Source organism: Cucurbita pepo, chromosome 9 (genome assembly GCF_057944985.1).
Source record: "Cucurbita pepo subsp. pepo isolate OVF chromosome 9, ASM5794498v1, whole genome shotgun sequence".
NCBI classification, from domain to species: Eukaryota; Viridiplantae; Streptophyta; class Magnoliopsida; order Cucurbitales; family Cucurbitaceae; genus Cucurbita; species Cucurbita pepo.
In genome coordinates, this window is record NC_141806.1 from 14,244,513 (window position 1) to 14,263,368 (window position 18,856).

Sequence of the window (18,856 nt, forward strand, 5' to 3'; positions counted from 1 at the left end):
CATCATTAAAAAAATAAATTAATTAAAAGATAATTTTTAGAGAGTTACCAAAAATAGAAAATACTTATAAAGTTTGGACATATAAACGTGGGAGTATTAAATTGGATTTTTTGCATTTTTAAATTGTTTAAATACTTTGGGGTGGGCCAAGTGTCGAAACCACCATTGGGCTGTCGTTTTATTAAGTTCCTTCACGACACGATACGACATGACGTTTTTTTCATTGTTTGAAATTTCAGCCAAAAATATTTGTCCAATACCTTTAACTCTATAATATTAACGATATCGATCGTGACCTTGATACGGAGCTCGTCATCCTCAGCTTATTTTCCTTTGCGGTCATAAGAATTTTTATTTAATAAATGGCTCTTTAATTGACTTTAAAATATGAATTTAAAAAACTTGTAAGCATGTAACAACCAAACCTACTGCTAGCCGGAATTATTTTCTTTGGACTTTTCGTTCCAGGCTTCTCCTAAAGGTTTTAAAACGTGTCTACTTTGGAGAGGGCTTAACCTTACTCCGACCAATGCCTCACACCGTCTGGTGATTGCCTCTGTTACCATTTACAGCAACTCAAGCTCACCACTAGCAAATATTGTCTTATTCGGAGTAGGACTAGACCCTCTCCATAGTAGACACTTTTCAAAACCTTGAGAGGAAGTCCGGAAGAGAAAACTCAAATAAAACAATATCTGTTAGCGATAAGTTTGGGCTGTTACAAAGTCAATGAGGACACTAAGCCTCAGGACGGTGGATTGTGAGATCCCATATACTTTGGAGAGGGGAACAAATTATTAATTTATAGGAGTGTGAAAACTTCTCCATAATAGACAAGTTTTAAAACCTCGAAAGGAAAATCTGAAAGAGAATAATAACACTCGCTCATCGACAACTCGATGCACATAAATTCTGACGACACATAGATAATTTACTTCGAATATAGAGTCATAAAACAAAAACAAAGACCAAATAATTGTACGAGGTTGAAACTTGTTTTGTTTTGTTTTTTTTTTTTTTTTTTTTTTTGGATTAATAAATATTACAAATTAATTCTTAGGAAATAGGGGGGAGTGGTTAACTTATTATCCCTTAATTACCTAAAAATTAGAAAAATGGATAATTTGACCGAATGAATATTCATCTGGGGATTGTTAATTCGATCATCATTCATCATTATAAAATTCATTAATATTCTGAATCCAAAAGCAAGCCGACGACGACGATTCTTCCTGCCCCATCTTCTTAATCGAATATTACACCTCAGATTCACTCACCCATCTTCTTCTTCTTCTTCTTCTGAATCACTTCTGGATTTCTTCATCCATGGCGTCGTTGAATTTCACCCAAATCAGAAACAAAAACCCAATTTCCGACCTCACTCTGACTCGGTCTCAGACGGGTTTGGCTCGTCGGACTCGAGTTGGGTTCAAAGTGGTTGCCGCCAGTGAGTCTCCGGTGGAGCCCGATCTCAGTGTGACGGTCAATGGGTTGCACATGCCCAACCCGTTCGTAATCGGTTCCGGTCCTCCGGGAACAAACTACACGGTTATGAAGAGGGCATTCGATGAAGGGTGGGGGGCTGTGATCGCCAAAACTGTAAGTTCTGTCTTCTTTGATTCTGTTTGGTTACTGAGAAAATCGATGGGAAAGTTGTAAGACATTACAGGGAATGTTTTGATCTTAGTTCATCCATTTTCAACTCTGTAATTTGGATTTTGAATGGCAAATCTGGTTCTGTTCTTGAGCTTTATCTGTGATCTTGAACATTTAGAACATAAGGAATGGATCTCAGTGCAATTAAGAGAATGTTTAGATTAGGAATATGATAATTGTTTGAAGTGTTTGGCTATAGGCTCCTGGTTCTGCTATCATCCATGGCTTACATATCCATCTCATGATATCATTTTTCATCTGTTAGGTATCATTAGATGCAGCTAAAGTTATAAACGTTACTCCACGATATGCTCGGCTTCGAGCGGATTCGAATGGTTCTGCAAAAGGGCAGATTATAGGGTGGGAGAACATTGAATTGATAAGTGATAGACCTCTTGAAACTATGTTGAAAGAGTTTAAGCAGTTGAAGGAGGAGTATCCTGATAGGATTCTTATTGCTTCGATCATGGAGGAGTATAATAAAGCTGCTTGGGAAGAACTTATTGATCGAGTCGAACAAACCGGAGTTGTAAGATTACTGTCTATGGATTTTCTCCCAAGAACATGTTCTTTTGATTCATTGTGTATGTTTCTTTCTTCAGGATGCATTTGAAATCAATTTCTCGTGCCCTCATGGCATGCCCGAACGGAGAATGGGCGCTGCGGTCGGGCAGGATTGCGCGCTTTTGGAAGAGGTTTGTGGATGGATAAATGCTAAAGCTACAATCCCTGTGTGGGCTAAAATGACTCCCAATATCACTGACATTGCACAGGTATTTTTGCTCTCCCTGAGCTGTGTTTGTCATGTTATGGGACCAATTCTTTTGATGATGATGATAGTAGAGGTTTCCAAGCGCACCACTAGCCGATATTGTCCTCTTTGGGCTTTTTCTTTCGGGTTTCCCCTCAAGGTTTTTAAAATGCATATGCTAGGGAGAGGTTTCCACACCCTTATACAGAATGTTTTGCTCCCCTCTCCCATATGATCTCACAATCTACTCCCGTTCTGGGTTTAGCTTTTATGCTGACACTTGTTTCTCTCACCAATCGAAGTGGGATCTCACAATCTACCCCCATTTGGGATTCAGCGTCCTCACTGGTACTCGTTCCTCTCTTTCTAATTGATGTGAGATCTCATATTCCACCCCCTTTCGGAGCCCAACGTCCTCGCTAGCACTCGTTCCTCTCTCCAATCGATGTGGGATTTCATAATCCATCCCCTTTCGGAGCCCAATGTCCTCGCTGACACTCGTTCCTCTCTCCAATCGATGTGGGAACTCACAATCCACCCCCCCTTTGAGCCCAACATCCTCGCTGACACACCCCTCGGAGTTTGGCTCTTATACCATTTGTAGCAGCTCAAGCCCACCACTAGCAGATATTGTCTTATTTGGGCTTTCTCTTTCGGGTTCCCCTCAAGGTTTTTAAAACGCATATGCTAGGGAGAGATTTCCACACCCTTATATAAAATGCTTTGTTCCCATCTTCAATCGATGTGGGATCTCACAATCCCACTCCCCTTCGAGACCCAGCGTCCTCGCTGGCACTCATTCCTTTCTCCAATCGATGTGGGATCTCATAATCCACCCCCCTCCAGGCCTAGCGTCCTCGTTGGCACACCGTCAGTGTCTGGCTCTGATACCATTTGTAACAACTCAAACCACCCCTAGCAGATATTGCCCTCTTTAGGCTTTTCCTTTCGGGCTTCCCTTGAAGGTTTTTAAAACGCGTATGCTAGGGAGAGGTTTCCACACCCTTATAAAGAATGTTTCGTTTCCTTCTCCAATCGACGTGGGATCTCACAGTAATACAACATACCTATTTGGTGTAACTTCCTAAACAGAAAGCCTTATAAACTTTGCATCTGTACTGAATTTTATGTGTTGGAGGAAGAAGTTTTTCGTTGAAATGGAATCTGTTCTATGGTTGCATGTACTAATGCAACCGATGAATTTGCTACTCATTCTCTTGTATGGTATTCATGTAACGTAGAATTCTCCTTATATATAGCCTGCAAGGGTGGCTCTGAAATCAGGATGCGAGGGAATAGCGGCCATCAACACGATCATGAGTGTAATGGGAATCGATCTAAAGACCTTACGTCCCGAGCCTTGTGTCGAGGGGTTGGTTAATTCAAACTCTTCAATATAGAATGGTTGCGTATTGAATGCATTCAGCTACAATGTTTGATGTGCTTTATTGTTAGGTACTCAACTCCTGGAGGCTACTCTTCCAAGGCAGTTCATCCTATTGCTCTTGGTAAAGTGTTGAGCATTGCAAAAATGATGAAGGCAGAGCTTAATGATGCAGACTACTCTCTTTCTGGCATTGGGGGTGTTGAAACCGGTGGAGACGCTGCCGAGTTTATTCTACTCGGAGCTAACTCTGTTCAGGTACGACGAGAAATTGTAGCCTATGATTTGTTTGGCGCGTTTTCAAGCTTTAACATAGTGAGGACTTGTTCATGAAATCATAAATTTGGGCATCAATTTTCTGTTGTGATTTCTGCTTAAGAACTAAGACTCATTTCATAACGAAGTATTGTTTACATTTTCACTTCGTCTCGTCCACTTCTCAACCTGGAAAGACATCACAAGCTCGTCGTGAATGATCGAGTCAGAATCAGTGTGAGATTCTATATCGGTTGGAGAGGGGAATGAAGCATTCCTTATAAGGGTGTGGAAACCTCTCTCTAATATATGTGTGTTAAAACCTTGAAGGCAAGCCCAGAAGAGAAAGCCTGAAGAGGACAATGTTTGCTACCGATAGGCTTGGGCTGTCACAAATGGTATCAGAGCCAGACATCGGACAGTGTGCCAGCGAGGACGTTTGGGGCCCCAAGGAGGAGTGGATTGTGAGATCCCACATCAGTTGGAGAGGGGAACGAAATATTCCTTATAGGATGTGGAAACCTCTCCCTAATAGACGTGTTTTAAAACCTTAAGGGAAGTCCAAAGAGGATATCTGGTAGCGGTAGGTTGAGCTGTCACAAATGGTATCAGAGTCAGACACCGTGTAGTGTGCCAACGAGGACGTTTGGGCCCCCAAGGGGGGTGGATTATGAGATCCCACATTGGTTGGAGATAGGAACGGAGCATTCCTTACAAGGGTGTGGAAGTCTCTCCCTATTAGACCCGTTTTAAAGCCTTGAAGGGAAGTTTATAAGAGAATAATATCCGTTAGCGGTGGGCTTGGGCTGTTACAATCCGTTGCGGTTATTGGTATTATGAGTAAGTTTTGTTGATCTTCAGGTGTGTACCGGAGTGATGATGCATGGGTATGGCCTTGTAAAGAAGCTTTGTGCAGAGCTGAAGGACTTCATGAAACTTCACAACTTCTCATCCATAGAAGATTTCAGAGGGTAAGTTTGGAGTTCTGTATAGGATACAAGTCGAGTCCCTCGAACGTCGGTTGCGTTAATGGATTCTGGATGAAACAGGGCTTCTCTTCCGTATTTCACGACCCACACGGATTTGGTTCGGAGGCAGCGGGAAGCAATCGAGCAGAGAAAAGCTGTGAAGAAAGGGCTGCAATCTGATAAAGATTGGACTGGCGATGGCTTTGTTAAAGAGACAGAGAGTATGGTTTCCAACTGAGCATTGCCATTACAAGTGGTGTCTTTATCCCTTCCTTTCTCTTAAAGGGCGACGAATAAGTGTATTACTACAGAACAATTTAGCAAGTATGGTAAACCTTTGTAGATTCATAAATGAAGGAATAATGACCATTTATAATTCTTCCTCATAACGCTGAATATGATAGTCATTTCTTGGATTTCATATTAAGTTCGCCGCTAGTACATATTGTCCGCTCTAACTTATCATCAGCTTCATAGTTTTGACTGTCTGGGACAGATCTTTAGACCATTCTAAGAAATGTTTTATTCGTCTTTCCCGTCGATGTGAGATCTTACAATCTTGCCCTCTTGTGAGACCAACGTCTGGGATCTCACAACCTATCCTTGAGGGGCCCAACGTCCTTGTTGGCACACGGCTCGATGTCTAGCTTTGAGCCTCATAGTTTTGACTATCAGGGACAGGTTTTTAGGCCCTTCTAAGAAATGTTTCATTCGTCTTTCCCGTCGATGTGGGATCTCACAATCTTACTCCCTTGAGAGACCAGCGTCTGGGATCTCACAACCTACCTTTGAGGGGCCCAACGTGTTGGGCACACAGCTCGATGTTTAGCTTTGATACCATTTGTAACAGTCCAAATCCTCGTCTGAGATCTCACAACCTACCCCTGAGGGGCCCGACGTCCTTGTTAGCACAACTCAATGTCTAGCTTTAATACCATTTGTAACAATCCAAATAGTCCAAATCCACCACTACTAGCTATTGTCCGTTTTAGCCCATTACGTGTTGCTGTCAGCCTCACGGTTCTAAAATGATGTTAGAGAGGTTTGCATACCCTTACAAGAAATGCTTTAGCGAGAAGTTTCCATACAAGAAACGTATTTGTTCATCAAATTCTATGCCATTCAACATATAGCTTTGGAAAGTTAAAAAGGAAGAAACCTAAAACAAAATCAAAGTATAGGGTGAAATAAATAGAAGATAAAGGAGGAGGGGGATTCAGCAAGCAATATCATTCTTAGTGCAAAACTTCATATTATTATATGTTCTGAAATACTTGGAACTCAAAACTATGGAAAGAATTAGAACAGATATATCTTCGGTACATAAAGGCCGCATCGGCAGAGCAGCTGGAAAAGATGGCCTTTTGATCTTTATGCCATATCAAACCCTATGGTGTTGTAAAATCTAACATCCTACATCGAATTATTCTCTCAAAAAACATGTATTACCTACAAACTTAACTTAGTTTCAAACTCGAACCGCCTCCGAAAACACGTTCGAATATAGTGATGAAAAATGAAAAATATAAGGACAGGAAGGCTGCACCAAACATCCAACACTATTACCTCATGGGGAGTGAGTCTTCTTCACCGTCTACTTTTATTTATCACCATGGAAGTTTCCATCGTTTCAGTCATAAGCTTTCTCCCAATCATCTGCCACTTCAGACATGTTTGTTTCATTATCTGCTACGACCTGCGTTCCCAAAGAATTCAAACTTCTACTTGTGCCCGATTCAGATCCTGAGGAAGAGGAACGGCCTACCCGACTTCCAGGATTGTGTTCGACAGATTGAGCAGAAGAACTTCCAGCAGATTCGGGGTCTAAAGCGTGCCACCGATTAATTGAAGCAGGTAGGGGAGCTTCTCTTTTCCATACGGATGCTTGCACGTCGATAGACAGACCAGACCACTCTTCGTCACCCCATGAAGTTTCCTTCCAACTAGAATCCTGAACTACGGCCCTCTTCCATGGATTGCTACTCTTCAATGCTCCACCTTCCTTGTTAGCATTCTCCCCTCCCCACGCATTTCCATTAGATGATGCGGATGCACCACCATTCTGAAGAAAACTGGCTCCATGATAAGCTGTCCCATGATCCAACCGTCTCATTGCAGTAGCAGCTCGAGCAGGATCGCTGAATACAGCCAACGCGTTCTTGTCGTTCAACCATACTAATTCACATTCCCCACCAAATCTCAAGACCAATGCACTTATATCTGCTTCCCGAGGCAAATCTGGAAAAGAAACAACTAGCCTAGGATCCATATCTACTAAAGGATCGTAAGCTGGTGGATGTGGAGTACTTGTGGTCGTCGAGCCCTTAATACCAAGCACCCGAGGCGGAACTTTCGATTTAGGAGTAACATGAATTGCAATGAAACGTTTAGGCTCCCAGCCAACAGAGTTAATTGCAAGCTTCCACCTCTCAGCAATCAGCCTCACAGCATCTCTTTTGTCCTTCGGCATTGGACAGAAAACATGAACTTTAAGGCCACTCATTGCTCCTCTATTCTTTCCAAGGACCAAGAATTTGCATCTCTCCTCCACAGACAATACCCATTTCGAGTCACGTCTGAAGAGGTCTGCAAGCAATTCAGAAGCGGAGCTATCCCCGAAGTGAAGCGCATCCAGATTTGGGGGATTGATATCAAAAGCATCAGCAAGAACCCGTTTCCTTTCTAGCTTAGAGCATTCATCATCACACATCAGCTTTCTCTGTCCTAGAGGAACCTTCTTGCTGGTTGCCTCAATCGGTTGAAGAGGAGCAGGTAATTTTTGGATAATTGAAGTATACAGAGTATCAGTATTAAAACCAGTACCGCTTCCTCCTGCATCGCAAGGAACTGATGCTGTGATTCGGCCACATGAACAAGTGATGATGACAGGGAATTCACACCTCGCATCGGGGCAAGGAGCAGACCGGTGACATGGTGCAGTACATGTATGCCTACAATCTCTTCGAGGAGCACCGCATGTCTGTCCACAGGAAGTTTTCTGACCCGAATCGGATCCAGCAGAGGTGTCACATGGCGGTGGGTGACAAGTTCTGTTGCAGGCATGTATCCCACATTGCCTAGTCTTCCCACATAGCTTGTTGCATCTGATGTCCCTCGAACCGCAAGGAATGTTCCTAAGAACTACATGTCCACCAATGCACTCCTTGGCTATTGGAACTGTACAGGGTGGGCAATCACCAAAGTGGCAACTATGTGTAGAGGAATGGCCGCATGGCTGAGGGACTGAACACGGGAGTTGACACGATGGAGGTGGCGTTCCACAGGGCAATGGTGGAGGAATTGAAGTTTTACCACAAGCACATGTCAAGTCAGTGAAGATTGTTTCGGGACATGGAGAGCAGTGGCCACTGTGACACAGTGATTCACAAGAATGCTGGCCACACCTTAGTTTCTTCCCACACCTCAATACACAGAAGTGTGGATCCCAATCTCCTGAATGACTATAGCTCGAGTTCGAAAGAGGACAACATCTCTCACTGCACCTATGCCTTCCACAATTCTTCTTCCATCCGCAGGGCTTTTCACAAGTGAATATGTCAGTTGGGCTGGAAGTCTTATAGCATTCCACATTTTGAGAGGTCGATCCACATCGGCATTTTTGCACAACTTGAACCAAGCAAGGTGCACAATCCCCAGCATGACAGACATCCTTGCAACGATGCTTCCCACAAGGTAATAGTTTCTCACAGAGCTCAAAACATACTGGGATCGGGTCCAAACAACTTGTCCGCTCCTTCTGCAATGGCGTTTTCCCACAATAGCATGTTTTAATCATGTCCGGTACTAGAACACAACCTCCACAGGGTCCTGGGTGACAAATTTCACTGCAGAAATGATTCCTGCAATTAAGAATCTTCCCGCAGATCGAACTACAGGGGAAAACGCCATCTTCTGCATTTACTTCACCCTTCAAAGTTATGCTTCCACAAAGAACAAGCTCTTTCTTTTTCTTACAAAAGCAAGAGGCACTAATTAGAACCTGACAAGAATCGCATGGACCCAAATGGCATATTTTTTCACACCGGTGATGTCCACAGTCCAGAAGTTTTTCACATCGCTGACCACAAGTTAAAGTGGATTTTCTATCCGAACAGCGTGTTGTTATCAACTTCTTGCCACAAGGGCATAAACGAGGCGGAGCAAATGCCTTGCAAGGAGGGCAGGGACCAGGATGGCACTGCAAGACACAATTATGGGGGCAAAGATTCTCCTTACTTCCACCTGCAATCAGCATCTCCCGATCAAGTGGCTTGCCACAAGGTTCGCCACACGAATGAGGCGTCAAATACAAATCAGACTGGGGCTCCTGCCTTTTCCCACAGAAACAAACATAACGAATTTCCTTTGAGGATGTAAGCTGCACAGACTGGCATCCAGGGCAGCGCCAATTTAATCCCTGATTCTTCTCAGCTACCAAGTCGGTAGAAGTGGGTGCTCTAGCCCATTTCTTGATGCAAGTTAAATGAAAAATGCAGAAGCAGCTTGAACAAGACCATATAGGTGCAGATCTCCGCACCATATCATAACAAATCATACACTCAACAGTGCCCTTCGTTAATTTTTCCTGAATTTCATGAACAAGCTGAGGCAAATTGGAGTTTCTCAACTCCTTTACACCCTGATCCCCACTTTTCTCCTTATCTTTTTCCTTGTCTTTTCTTTGATTCCTTCGAGGACCCATGTGAACCCTTGGACCATGATTACCTTCGTCTCGATTAACTGGATGTGGACTAGAATTTAACTCTCGCCCATCGCGATTATCGCTCAAACCGACATTCAATGGCTGGTTCACATGAGTAGCCGTCGTCGTAGTGGTAGTAGTAGTCGTAGTCGTGGTTCCTCTCGGTACCCACGTTTGTCGAGCACTTGATGCGGGAAACCTAAGCCTGTCCTTTCGCACATTTCGGACATGCGAGCTCATATTCTACAATAGAAAAATCAGATAAACGAACAAAAGGAGTTAATCAACAAATAAACATCGATCGAAACACCAACCAGTTATCATCGCAATACTAAGGGGGGAAAACGATTCCATAAATGACGATGAATTCCAAGAAGAGATCAAAATCAACAGGAAAAAAAAAAAAAAAAAAAAAAAAAACCCTAGCGCAGAATCATACAAACTAAAATCGAAAAGGAAAACCCCCCAATCCTCTTACAACAATAAAATAACGAAATCAACGAAGAAGAACACCAAGAGAGAGAGAATGAAAGAATGACGAGAATAGAAAATCGAGATGATGATGAAGATACCTGATGGAACGAACTCCGAAATGGCGAAGAAGGCAGGAGGGGGATGATTGGTGTCCTCCTCTGGATGTTCTGATCAGATGAAGAAGAAGAAGAAGAAGAAATTGTGGCGATTTGTGATGTGGATTGCGATGAAGATGAAGTGCTTTGATTTGAGTTTTGAGTTCGAATTTTGAAGTTGGGTGTGAGGGAAGAAGATGGGGAATGGAGTTCCTGGGAAAGAGGGAGAAGGGAAGGCGATAAATGAGGTCAGAGATTGGTTCCAGCGATTTATAGGGAAGCGAGTGGCTTCGCATTCCCTTGGGGCTTAAGGAAATGGTCCCCTCCTCCCCCACCGGCTTTCTTTCCTATGCTTGGTCCGCACTCGCTCATACTCTTGTTTATTTATTTATTTATTTATTTATTTTATATATATATATATATATTCCAAAATAAATATATATATTAATTTCGTGTGTAATTCATAGGTTCAAATCTCGATATCCTCGTACTTTGTCGATCGGTGATAATTAGTTTCATAAATGTAATGGAACAAGTTTCAATTGAGCATCTATTGACACGTTTCGAAGCACCTTCGAGTGTGCGTTTTAGTTTTTGAATGTGTAGTTCAGCATCATTTTAGCTAAAATAATGACGAAAATAGGATCTGGATTCACCGCTAGTCCGTTTAGCCCATTTTCAATTGGGGATTGCTCTCGTGGGTTGGAGTCTGGAAGGCATCTATGCTTTAAAGAGTTGTCTTCAATTTCGAGGCTCGAGCTTGAAGGTACGAACCTCAAGCAAGCATCAAAGGAATCAATTTAATGCTAGTCTAATCGAAAATTTAAAATTTATGTTTCGATAAAAAAAAATCCAAATTTTATGAATTTTAAATTTTAATTAATATTTTTATTTCTTAAAGGCTTATTTACGATCTTTTTATTTAAATTAATTTCAAATAATGTTAATATGGTTGATAATTAAATATTATATTTTCACCTTAAAATTTTTAAAAAATAATGTTAATTAAGAGTTTATTAATTGCTTTGTTTAGGATTACTTTGGGCCTAAAGCCCATTATTTTCAAGGTTTTACTTATGGGCTTGAAGCCCAACTCTATGTGATTTAATTTGGAATAATGGATGGAAAAAAAATTAAATAGGCATTTTCATAAATGTGGAATAATTCTAAAAAATATCTCCTAAAACCCAAAAAAAAAAAATCAATGGTTAATTTGCTAAATTATGATTAAATTAGTTACTTATGCTCAATCTATCAACGCTCATATGATTAGTACATAACCATGCGTTATCTTTCATTTGTACAAGATCAATAAAAAAAATTTACTCGATTCATCAACGATTAAAATTCTTATTATTAAGATCAGAGATTGAGACACGTGTTATCTTTTATTTGTACGAGATCGATTGAAAACGTGTTATCTTTTATTTGTACGAGATCGATTGAAAAGTCTACTCGATTCGTCAACAATTGAAGCTCTTATGGCAAACATTCGTACACAACTTTCCCGGATATCGTTCAACAATTCCAACTACTTCGAAACTAGTAAAACTTTATTTTAATCTATAAAAAAATTTAAGAAAATTATGTGATTTTAAATAAATAATAACAATAATAGCCTTACATAATAAATAATAATTACATACCCATCATTTTTTTTTTTAATTTCCACGTAGGAGATATACTTGAGATTTTATTATATGCGTAGTAAATAAATTGCCAGACGGTACTTCCAAATAAATTAATTAACAAATTAGGCAAGACTTGAGGGACCACTACGTAATAAGTCTAAATTGTATCTCCAAATTTTTAATTTTATTTTTTGAAATAATAGGACGTTTTTAAAACAGGCCGGCGTAAATTACATCCACTTGATTTTCTGGCAAAATAAATTAAAACCATTAAATCATATTAAAAATTCATTTTCTTCTGATATTGAGTTCAAATCTCATCAATACAAGATGAAAGAGTTCAATGAAAGGAAAGTGTCAATAGTCATGAGTTTATAATCAAAGAATATACTCTTTCATTGGTATGATACTTTTGAAGAAGCCAAAGCAAATCAAGGGAATGGTGATGAGTTTATAATACTATTTCATTGGTATGATGCTATTGGTGGAGATGCTATGGGTATGATGCTTTTGGTGGAGCCTGAAGCAAAGCCAGAGCTCATGCTCAAAGTGAAGCATATCAACGCTTAAAATAGACAATATCATATTATTCTTGGTGTGTTCTTAGACCAATATTTTCAAGAGAAAATAAATAAATATATATATATACAGGATCCAAAAATTTCTCTATTAAATAAAACGAAATATTTACAAAAGAAGAAGAAGATCATGACTAAGCTAGGGCTATCTCAATCGGCAGTAACAGAAAAGGAAAGAGAAACGAAAACAGAGAAGATATCGATACCTTCTCCGTCTCCGTCTTCATCTGCTCGCAGAAATAAGCCGCTAACGACGAGTAATCTCTACGAATCCCCCACCGAAATCGGCCGGCCGGAGATTCCGAGCGGCGAGCGAGAGATCGGCCGATTCATGTCTCGGAAGGCGGCCGCTAGAGGTCTGATCTCTGGCTGTCCCGGTCCCCAATCGATGATCGTTTCCGATTCCTCTTTGATCTTCCTCACCTGGCTATGAACAGGAAACAGAGTTCCAATCTTCTCCATCGTCTCTCTGTTCTCGCGATTGTTCACCTTCCAATCCTCCATCTCCAAAAGAAAAACCTAAATCAAAGCGGCGTTCCGAATAATCTATACCTGAAACTCTCACTACCTGGCGACGGCTTTATATAACGATGAATCTAGAGAGAGAGAAGAGAGAATACGAGTATGAGACGTAAGATGGGAGGGAAGATGGAAGTTGGGTGGGAAAAGCGCAATCCGATTTTGAATCACGCGACTGCTCTTGACCTTGTGGAACTGAAACGAACCGATTATTGACTGCGACGCGTCGCACTAGATAATTCCCTCCCGAACTTCTCAAGCCGTTCGATCCTTCGTGTCGTAACCTTGATCACGTGGCCCTCGTTTCCCCGACGGATTTGTTTCCTTACACGTGTCGTGGCCGATGCCACACGTAGCTCATTATTTAATCAACTCGTCTTTCAAGTTTGACTCTTTCGAAAATTACTAAAACCTAAATAAATAAATAAATAAATCAATAAATATCTTATTAAAAAAATTATGATATTATGACTATTATTTTATTAACATATTTAGAACATGTCTAACATCAATCCGATCCGTATAATCTAAAATCTGATTCGTTGTTGAATATTTTATTAAAATAAATAATAAAAGTGTATTTATTTTTATCGTAATGTTTCGGATAATTCTATCATGGATTTTGAACGTATGATTAGAATAAAAGGAATGGTAATTAGGATTCCACGATTAGGGAAATAAAGATCGAGAGACATTTCCTCACAATATCACAGCTTTTTTTGACCTTGTTGAGGCTATCGAGTTACATGTGTCCTATCTCTTTATACTGTTCTTTCGAGTGCGGGAGATCATGAGGTCAGATGATGCGAAAAAGTATTATTCGTAAAAAATGTATTTATTTAAAAATTAGTTTTAATTAAAAAAAGATTGAATTAGTCGTAAGGTGTGAATGGATAATTATTTTGCGGGAATAAGAATATTTGAAGGTCAAAAAAGTAAAAGTCCATTGAAGAGGTTTACTAGGAAAATAAACACCGACCATGCAATATCCCAACAAATACGTGGAAAAACCACACTTGGAAAACATGCATAATAATTGAAATTTAATATTTTGAAATTACTGTTTTAACCTTTTTCTTTGGGTTTTTTTTTCAATGTAAATTTTCACTACTTTGGATAATCTAAATAAATTATAAAAACACGTTAAAAAAATTAATATATTCAAATTACCAATTTAACCTTATCATTTGAGCTTCCCTCCGTATATATAAATATTTTAAAATTAATAAATTTGGTTAATTAAGTTTAGATATGCATGAATTAATTTAATCTATAAATTATTTATTTATATTTTTAACAAAAATAAAATAATAAAAGGGTCAGTTTCTGGTCTATGACGAGGACGTTGACGTGGCGCAGACGTAGCGAATTTGGGAGGCGGTTAAGTTTGTTAGGTTATAAGAAGCAGTCGGAATTCCATTATCATAAACACGAAGCACAACACGTGGCAAAATCGAACGGCGCCGTTTCAATTGCGTGCAATACCCGGGCAAAGATTTGGTGTGGTCACATACCACATTACTAAAAAAAAATCAGTGGACACGTGGCGCGTTTAAATTGGTCCAAAATGCTTGGTTTGTACACCTTTGAATACGTGATTTATGTCTTAATCATATTAATTAATTGGAGTGGTTAATAAGCATTGGCATTGACAAACACAAACTCTTCCATAAAAAAAAATATTTTTTTTTATAATAAATAATTTTATTTAGTAATGCAATAATCACATTCTAATCATTGTATTATATTTTAATTAGTAATTCAAATCCGTTTTTAGAAAGAGATTTTCGAGCATTTTAGTACTGCAAGTAATTTGATGAATTTTAATGAATCTTTTTGTTTGTTAGCTAAAAATGTAAGAATTAAGTTCGAGATTGAGAATGGAATTTAAATGGCTTTTAGTGATGGTTTATATTTGTTGACGTCGATTCACTCGTGACTTTCCTTCCCTTCTTCTTAATAGGATTAGAAAACGACTGAACCGTGCATCATTGGGTTCTGGGCATGCAAGGTGCAAGTTCACGTGTGCTCGATCCACCTCGATTCGATCAAAGATGGACTTTTATACTTTTATGTCCAGTAAGTTACTTGTTTGTCTCCAATCTTGCTGCTATCAATGTGAGATTCCATATTGATTGAGGGGAACGAGTACCATCTAGGACGCTGGGCTCCAAAATGGGTGGATTGTGTGATCCCGTAGAAGCATTTTTTTTAATAAAAGATAATATCTGCTAGTGGTAGACTTGAGCTGATAGAGAGTCTTAAAATGTTGAGGGTTAGGTTTTGGCTACCTTGGGCTTGGCTAGGGTGGTAGCCAAAATGACCAAGGCCCAGTATCATGTCGATGCCCTAGGCCCGAGCTTGTGGGCTGCTGTGGCCCATGTTTATTTTTAATTTAATTTCCAATAGTTTTAAAGTGGTATGTTAAAGTCGTATGTACTTCTAAAAAAAAGATCAACTTTACTTAGGCTGACGGATTCGAACTCCATAACGTTGTTGTCAACTGTCATATCTCAATTAATGAAATTTAATCGAATCTCTTTTCAAATGTCATATTATATGCTATCAAACGAGCTTCCCTTGTCTCTTAGGATCGACCAACTCACATGTATACACATAGAACTTTTCCTTCCTACTCATCGGGGCCTGGTACTTACCCGACGGTTGATCGGGTGTAGGATATTTAATAATATCTCCTTTGGAAAGGAAGCCCAAATTTTTATGTACGTATAGGGTTAACATATTCATTATAAAGGTGGCAATATTCAATATTTTATATGAGCTAATTATTTAGAGTTGAGTGTCAGTCATCACTTTGACAGTTGGAAAACAGATAAGAATGCATTAAAAACCCAAAAAAAACAAGTTTTCCTTAAATTTTATTTGTCTTGTTCGGATAAACCTTTGACCAAAGCCTTTCATTAAAATCGTCGATCACTGCCGTTGATCATGAAGTCTACATCGGTCTGACTCATCGGACGATCTGCCACGGCTTGGTCCGAAATTATGAAATGAGCGTGAAAAGTAAGTTCATTTCGTTCATCGCTAATAGATATCGTCTTTTTTGAGATTTCTTTTCGCTCTTCCCCTTAACGCGTATGCTAGGTAGAGGTTTCCACACTTTTATAAAGAAAGTTTCGTTCCTCTCTCCCGCTGATGTGGGATCTCACAATCCACCACTTTTGGGGCCAGTGCCCTCGCTGGTGCACCGTCCAGTGTCTGGCTCTAATATCATTTGTAATAGCTGAAAGATGTACAATGAGTGGTGAAAGCTTGCATAAACTAACAAACTTGATTGACGGTTATCCAAGAGGCTTCAAATTGGATTGCTCCGACTAGAGTCTCACTTTTCTAGTTTCTTCGAGCATTTTTTAACCCTCGAGTTGTACTTGTTAACCATCATGCTCCTTCTAACTTTCCTCGACCATCTTTGTTAGGGGAATTGGACCCGCCTTCGTTTTAAATATGCTACAAAACAAGCATTACCTACAAAACAAATTCATTAGTCTACAAGTGCAGTTGACCAATGGTACCATTAACCTAAACCTATTGTATCGTTCATTGCTATCAATAGTTCTTTTGCAACTTCCGACATTTACCAAAAAGTCTTTGTCGATGTTTTAGAGCCTAAAACAAAGTCTACGTTTTAGAGCCTAAAGATGTACAATGAGTGGCGGAACTCTGCATGGATCGACAAATTTGATCGACAATTCATTAAAGTTTACCTAGAAGGCTTAAAAAATGTATTGATCGAGTTTCTCGAGTCATCGAGTTTTTTTTTGAACTCCTTTAACCCAAAAATCCGTTATTATCCAAAAAATTAAAATGAGCCAACCAACCTAAGATCGAACCGTCTTTAATATTAAAATAAACAAAAAATGAAAAGTCAAAAGAAGTTGGTGGAATGGTCTTTCAAAGAAGAATTGTAATGTTGTCATGATTGAAAAACACAGCTGACATTAGAACATATTTATTTTTATAATTCAACAAATTAAAAAATATTAATGTAACATAACAGCTATAAGCTAACTAACATTAATAAAACTATATAATATATTTTTATGATTTCATATTCAATACATGAAAGAACCTTCCTCTGTCTGCAACCACCAATTATTATTATTTTCTTCCAACCAATAAAGCTTATGATTATGTATATTTTGAAAAGAAAACTATAATGATGTATTTATTATTATTATTTTATATTAGATCTTTATAGGTTGTTAAGGCTAAAGTTTATTCAATAATTGTCGCTAAAAGAAAATGATATGATTCCTTTTTTTAGGTATAAAAAAGGTTTCTTATTTCATATCCGAGTATGAATCTTTAAACATGATCAACTTTGTAACATGGACGATTATAATTAAAAAAAAAAAAAAAAGCTCGAGACTGATATCAACCTGTAAGGATCAAGTGTGATGTCCCACATTGTTGGAGAGGAGAACAAACTACTGTTTATAAGTTTATAAGGGTGTGGAAACCTTCCCCTAGCATACGCATTTTGAAGCCTTGAGGGGAAGCCCGAAAGGGAAAGCCCAAAGAGAACAATATCGGTTAGCGGTGGATCTGGGCGTTACAAATGGTATTAGAACCAGATATCAGACGATGTGCCAGCCTTCTCGCCCTTCCCCGAAGGGGGTAGACACGAGGGGTGGATTTGGGGGCGGTCCCACATCAATTGGAGGAAGGAAAGAGTGCCAGCGAGGACGCTGGTCCCAATTTTAAAGCCTTGAGGGAAAGCCCGAAAGAAAAAGCCCAAAGAGGACAATATCTCCTGGCAAAGGATCTGGGCCGTTACATCAAGTATCTTTAGCATTTATAAGACACACTTGTGGTAAGCCGACCGTAGTAAAAAAAATCGAGATTTGTGATTGGGTGAGCGGTGATTAAATTATTCATCACATTTTAAAATCGTGAGGCTGATGGCGATGTGTTTACTGGGAGAGATTTTCATACTCTTATAATGAATGATTCGTTCTCTTCTCCAATCGATGTGGGGTCTTACAATATCTGTTCGTCAGGAGCTTGGTCTCTTGTATGTCGTTCAATAAATAAAATATTTATTATCGTTTAAATAAGAAAATAAAAGGTTTGAAATTTACTAAAAAGATAAAATGGAAGAGATTATTATTAAATTTTGTCAAAACTTTAATTTAACGGTAATAAACCGACGGAAATTATATTTTACACCTTGAAATAATCAAAAAAGAAAAAGAAAGTTATGGAAATTACAACGTTATTACTTTTTCAATAAATATTAATATATTTCTAGTTTAAAAAAAATTAATAATATATGTTTTATTAATACCGTCAAATTGTCGGTGTGCTGCGACAATTAACGGATCGGATCAGCCAGCGGGGCGCCCGAAGATTCTCTCTCCATTATTATTATTATTTTCTTTTCGAAAGCAATTTTTTTTTTTTAATAAAAGAAAATTTATTTATTTATTTTTTTTTTTTTTTGGAGTAATTGACATTTACTCTTTATAATTAAGATTTTTGGGGTCGAAATTTAATGTTTTTATTTAAAGTAATTATTAAAATAAGAAATTATGATATTTTTTATTTGTAATAATTAAAAAAAAAAAGAAAAGAATATATGGTTGCCAAACAAAAAAAATTATGGCCTTTTTTGATAGACATTTTTGGCATCTTCAAATTCCTATAGGGACAAAAAAAATTAAAACTTTTTTTTGTTAGGTACATAATTGAATTTCTTTGTCACTTTCTTCTTGCATTTCACACGCCCGCCCGACCAACAATCTTACCTATTATTTATCATGATTTTAGGTAAGGAAGAAATGCACGAATAGTCTGAAACCATATCTAAATGAGAGCATATA

At 38.8% G+C, this 18,856-nt stretch overlaps 3 protein-coding genes across 3 annotated transcripts; 1 reads left to right on the top strand and 2 right to left on the bottom strand.

Annotated features, from left to right (window-relative positions):
* Positions 1-1,183: 1,183 nt before the first annotated feature.
* On the top strand, positions 1,184-5,435 carry LOC111802736 (dihydropyrimidine dehydrogenase (NADP(+)), chloroplastic). The gene is made up of 7 exons (XM_023687211.2): positions 1,184-1,599; positions 1,922-2,185; positions 2,259-2,429; positions 3,667-3,779; positions 3,863-4,049; positions 4,908-5,017; positions 5,096-5,435. Exons 1-7 carry the CDS (start codon positions 1,327-1,329, stop codon positions 5,250-5,252), a joined length of 1,275 nt encoding a protein of 424 aa, XP_023542979.2. The 5' UTR covers positions 1,184-1,326; the 3' UTR covers positions 5,253-5,435.
* An 816-nt stretch (positions 5,436-6,251) lies between these two features.
* NFXL1 (NF-X-like 1) lies at positions 6,252-10,547 on the bottom strand. Its single transcript, XM_023687210.2, has 2 exons — positions 10,289-10,547; positions 6,252-9,959 (listed from the first exon to the last, which is right to left on the bottom strand). Exon 2 carries the CDS (start codon positions 9,954-9,956, stop codon positions 6,645-6,647), a length of 3,312 nt encoding a protein of 1,103 aa, XP_023542978.2. The 5' UTR covers positions 9,957-9,959; positions 10,289-10,547; the 3' UTR covers positions 6,252-6,644.
* A 2,015-nt stretch (positions 10,548-12,562) lies between these two features.
* Positions 12,563-13,177, bottom strand: LOC147791340 (uncharacterized). Its single transcript, XM_087126802.1, has one exon. It carries the CDS (start codon positions 12,996-12,998, stop codon positions 12,759-12,761), a length of 240 nt encoding a protein of 79 aa, XP_086982928.1. The 5' UTR covers positions 12,999-13,177; the 3' UTR covers positions 12,563-12,758.
* Positions 13,178-18,856: the final 5,679 nt, after the last annotated feature.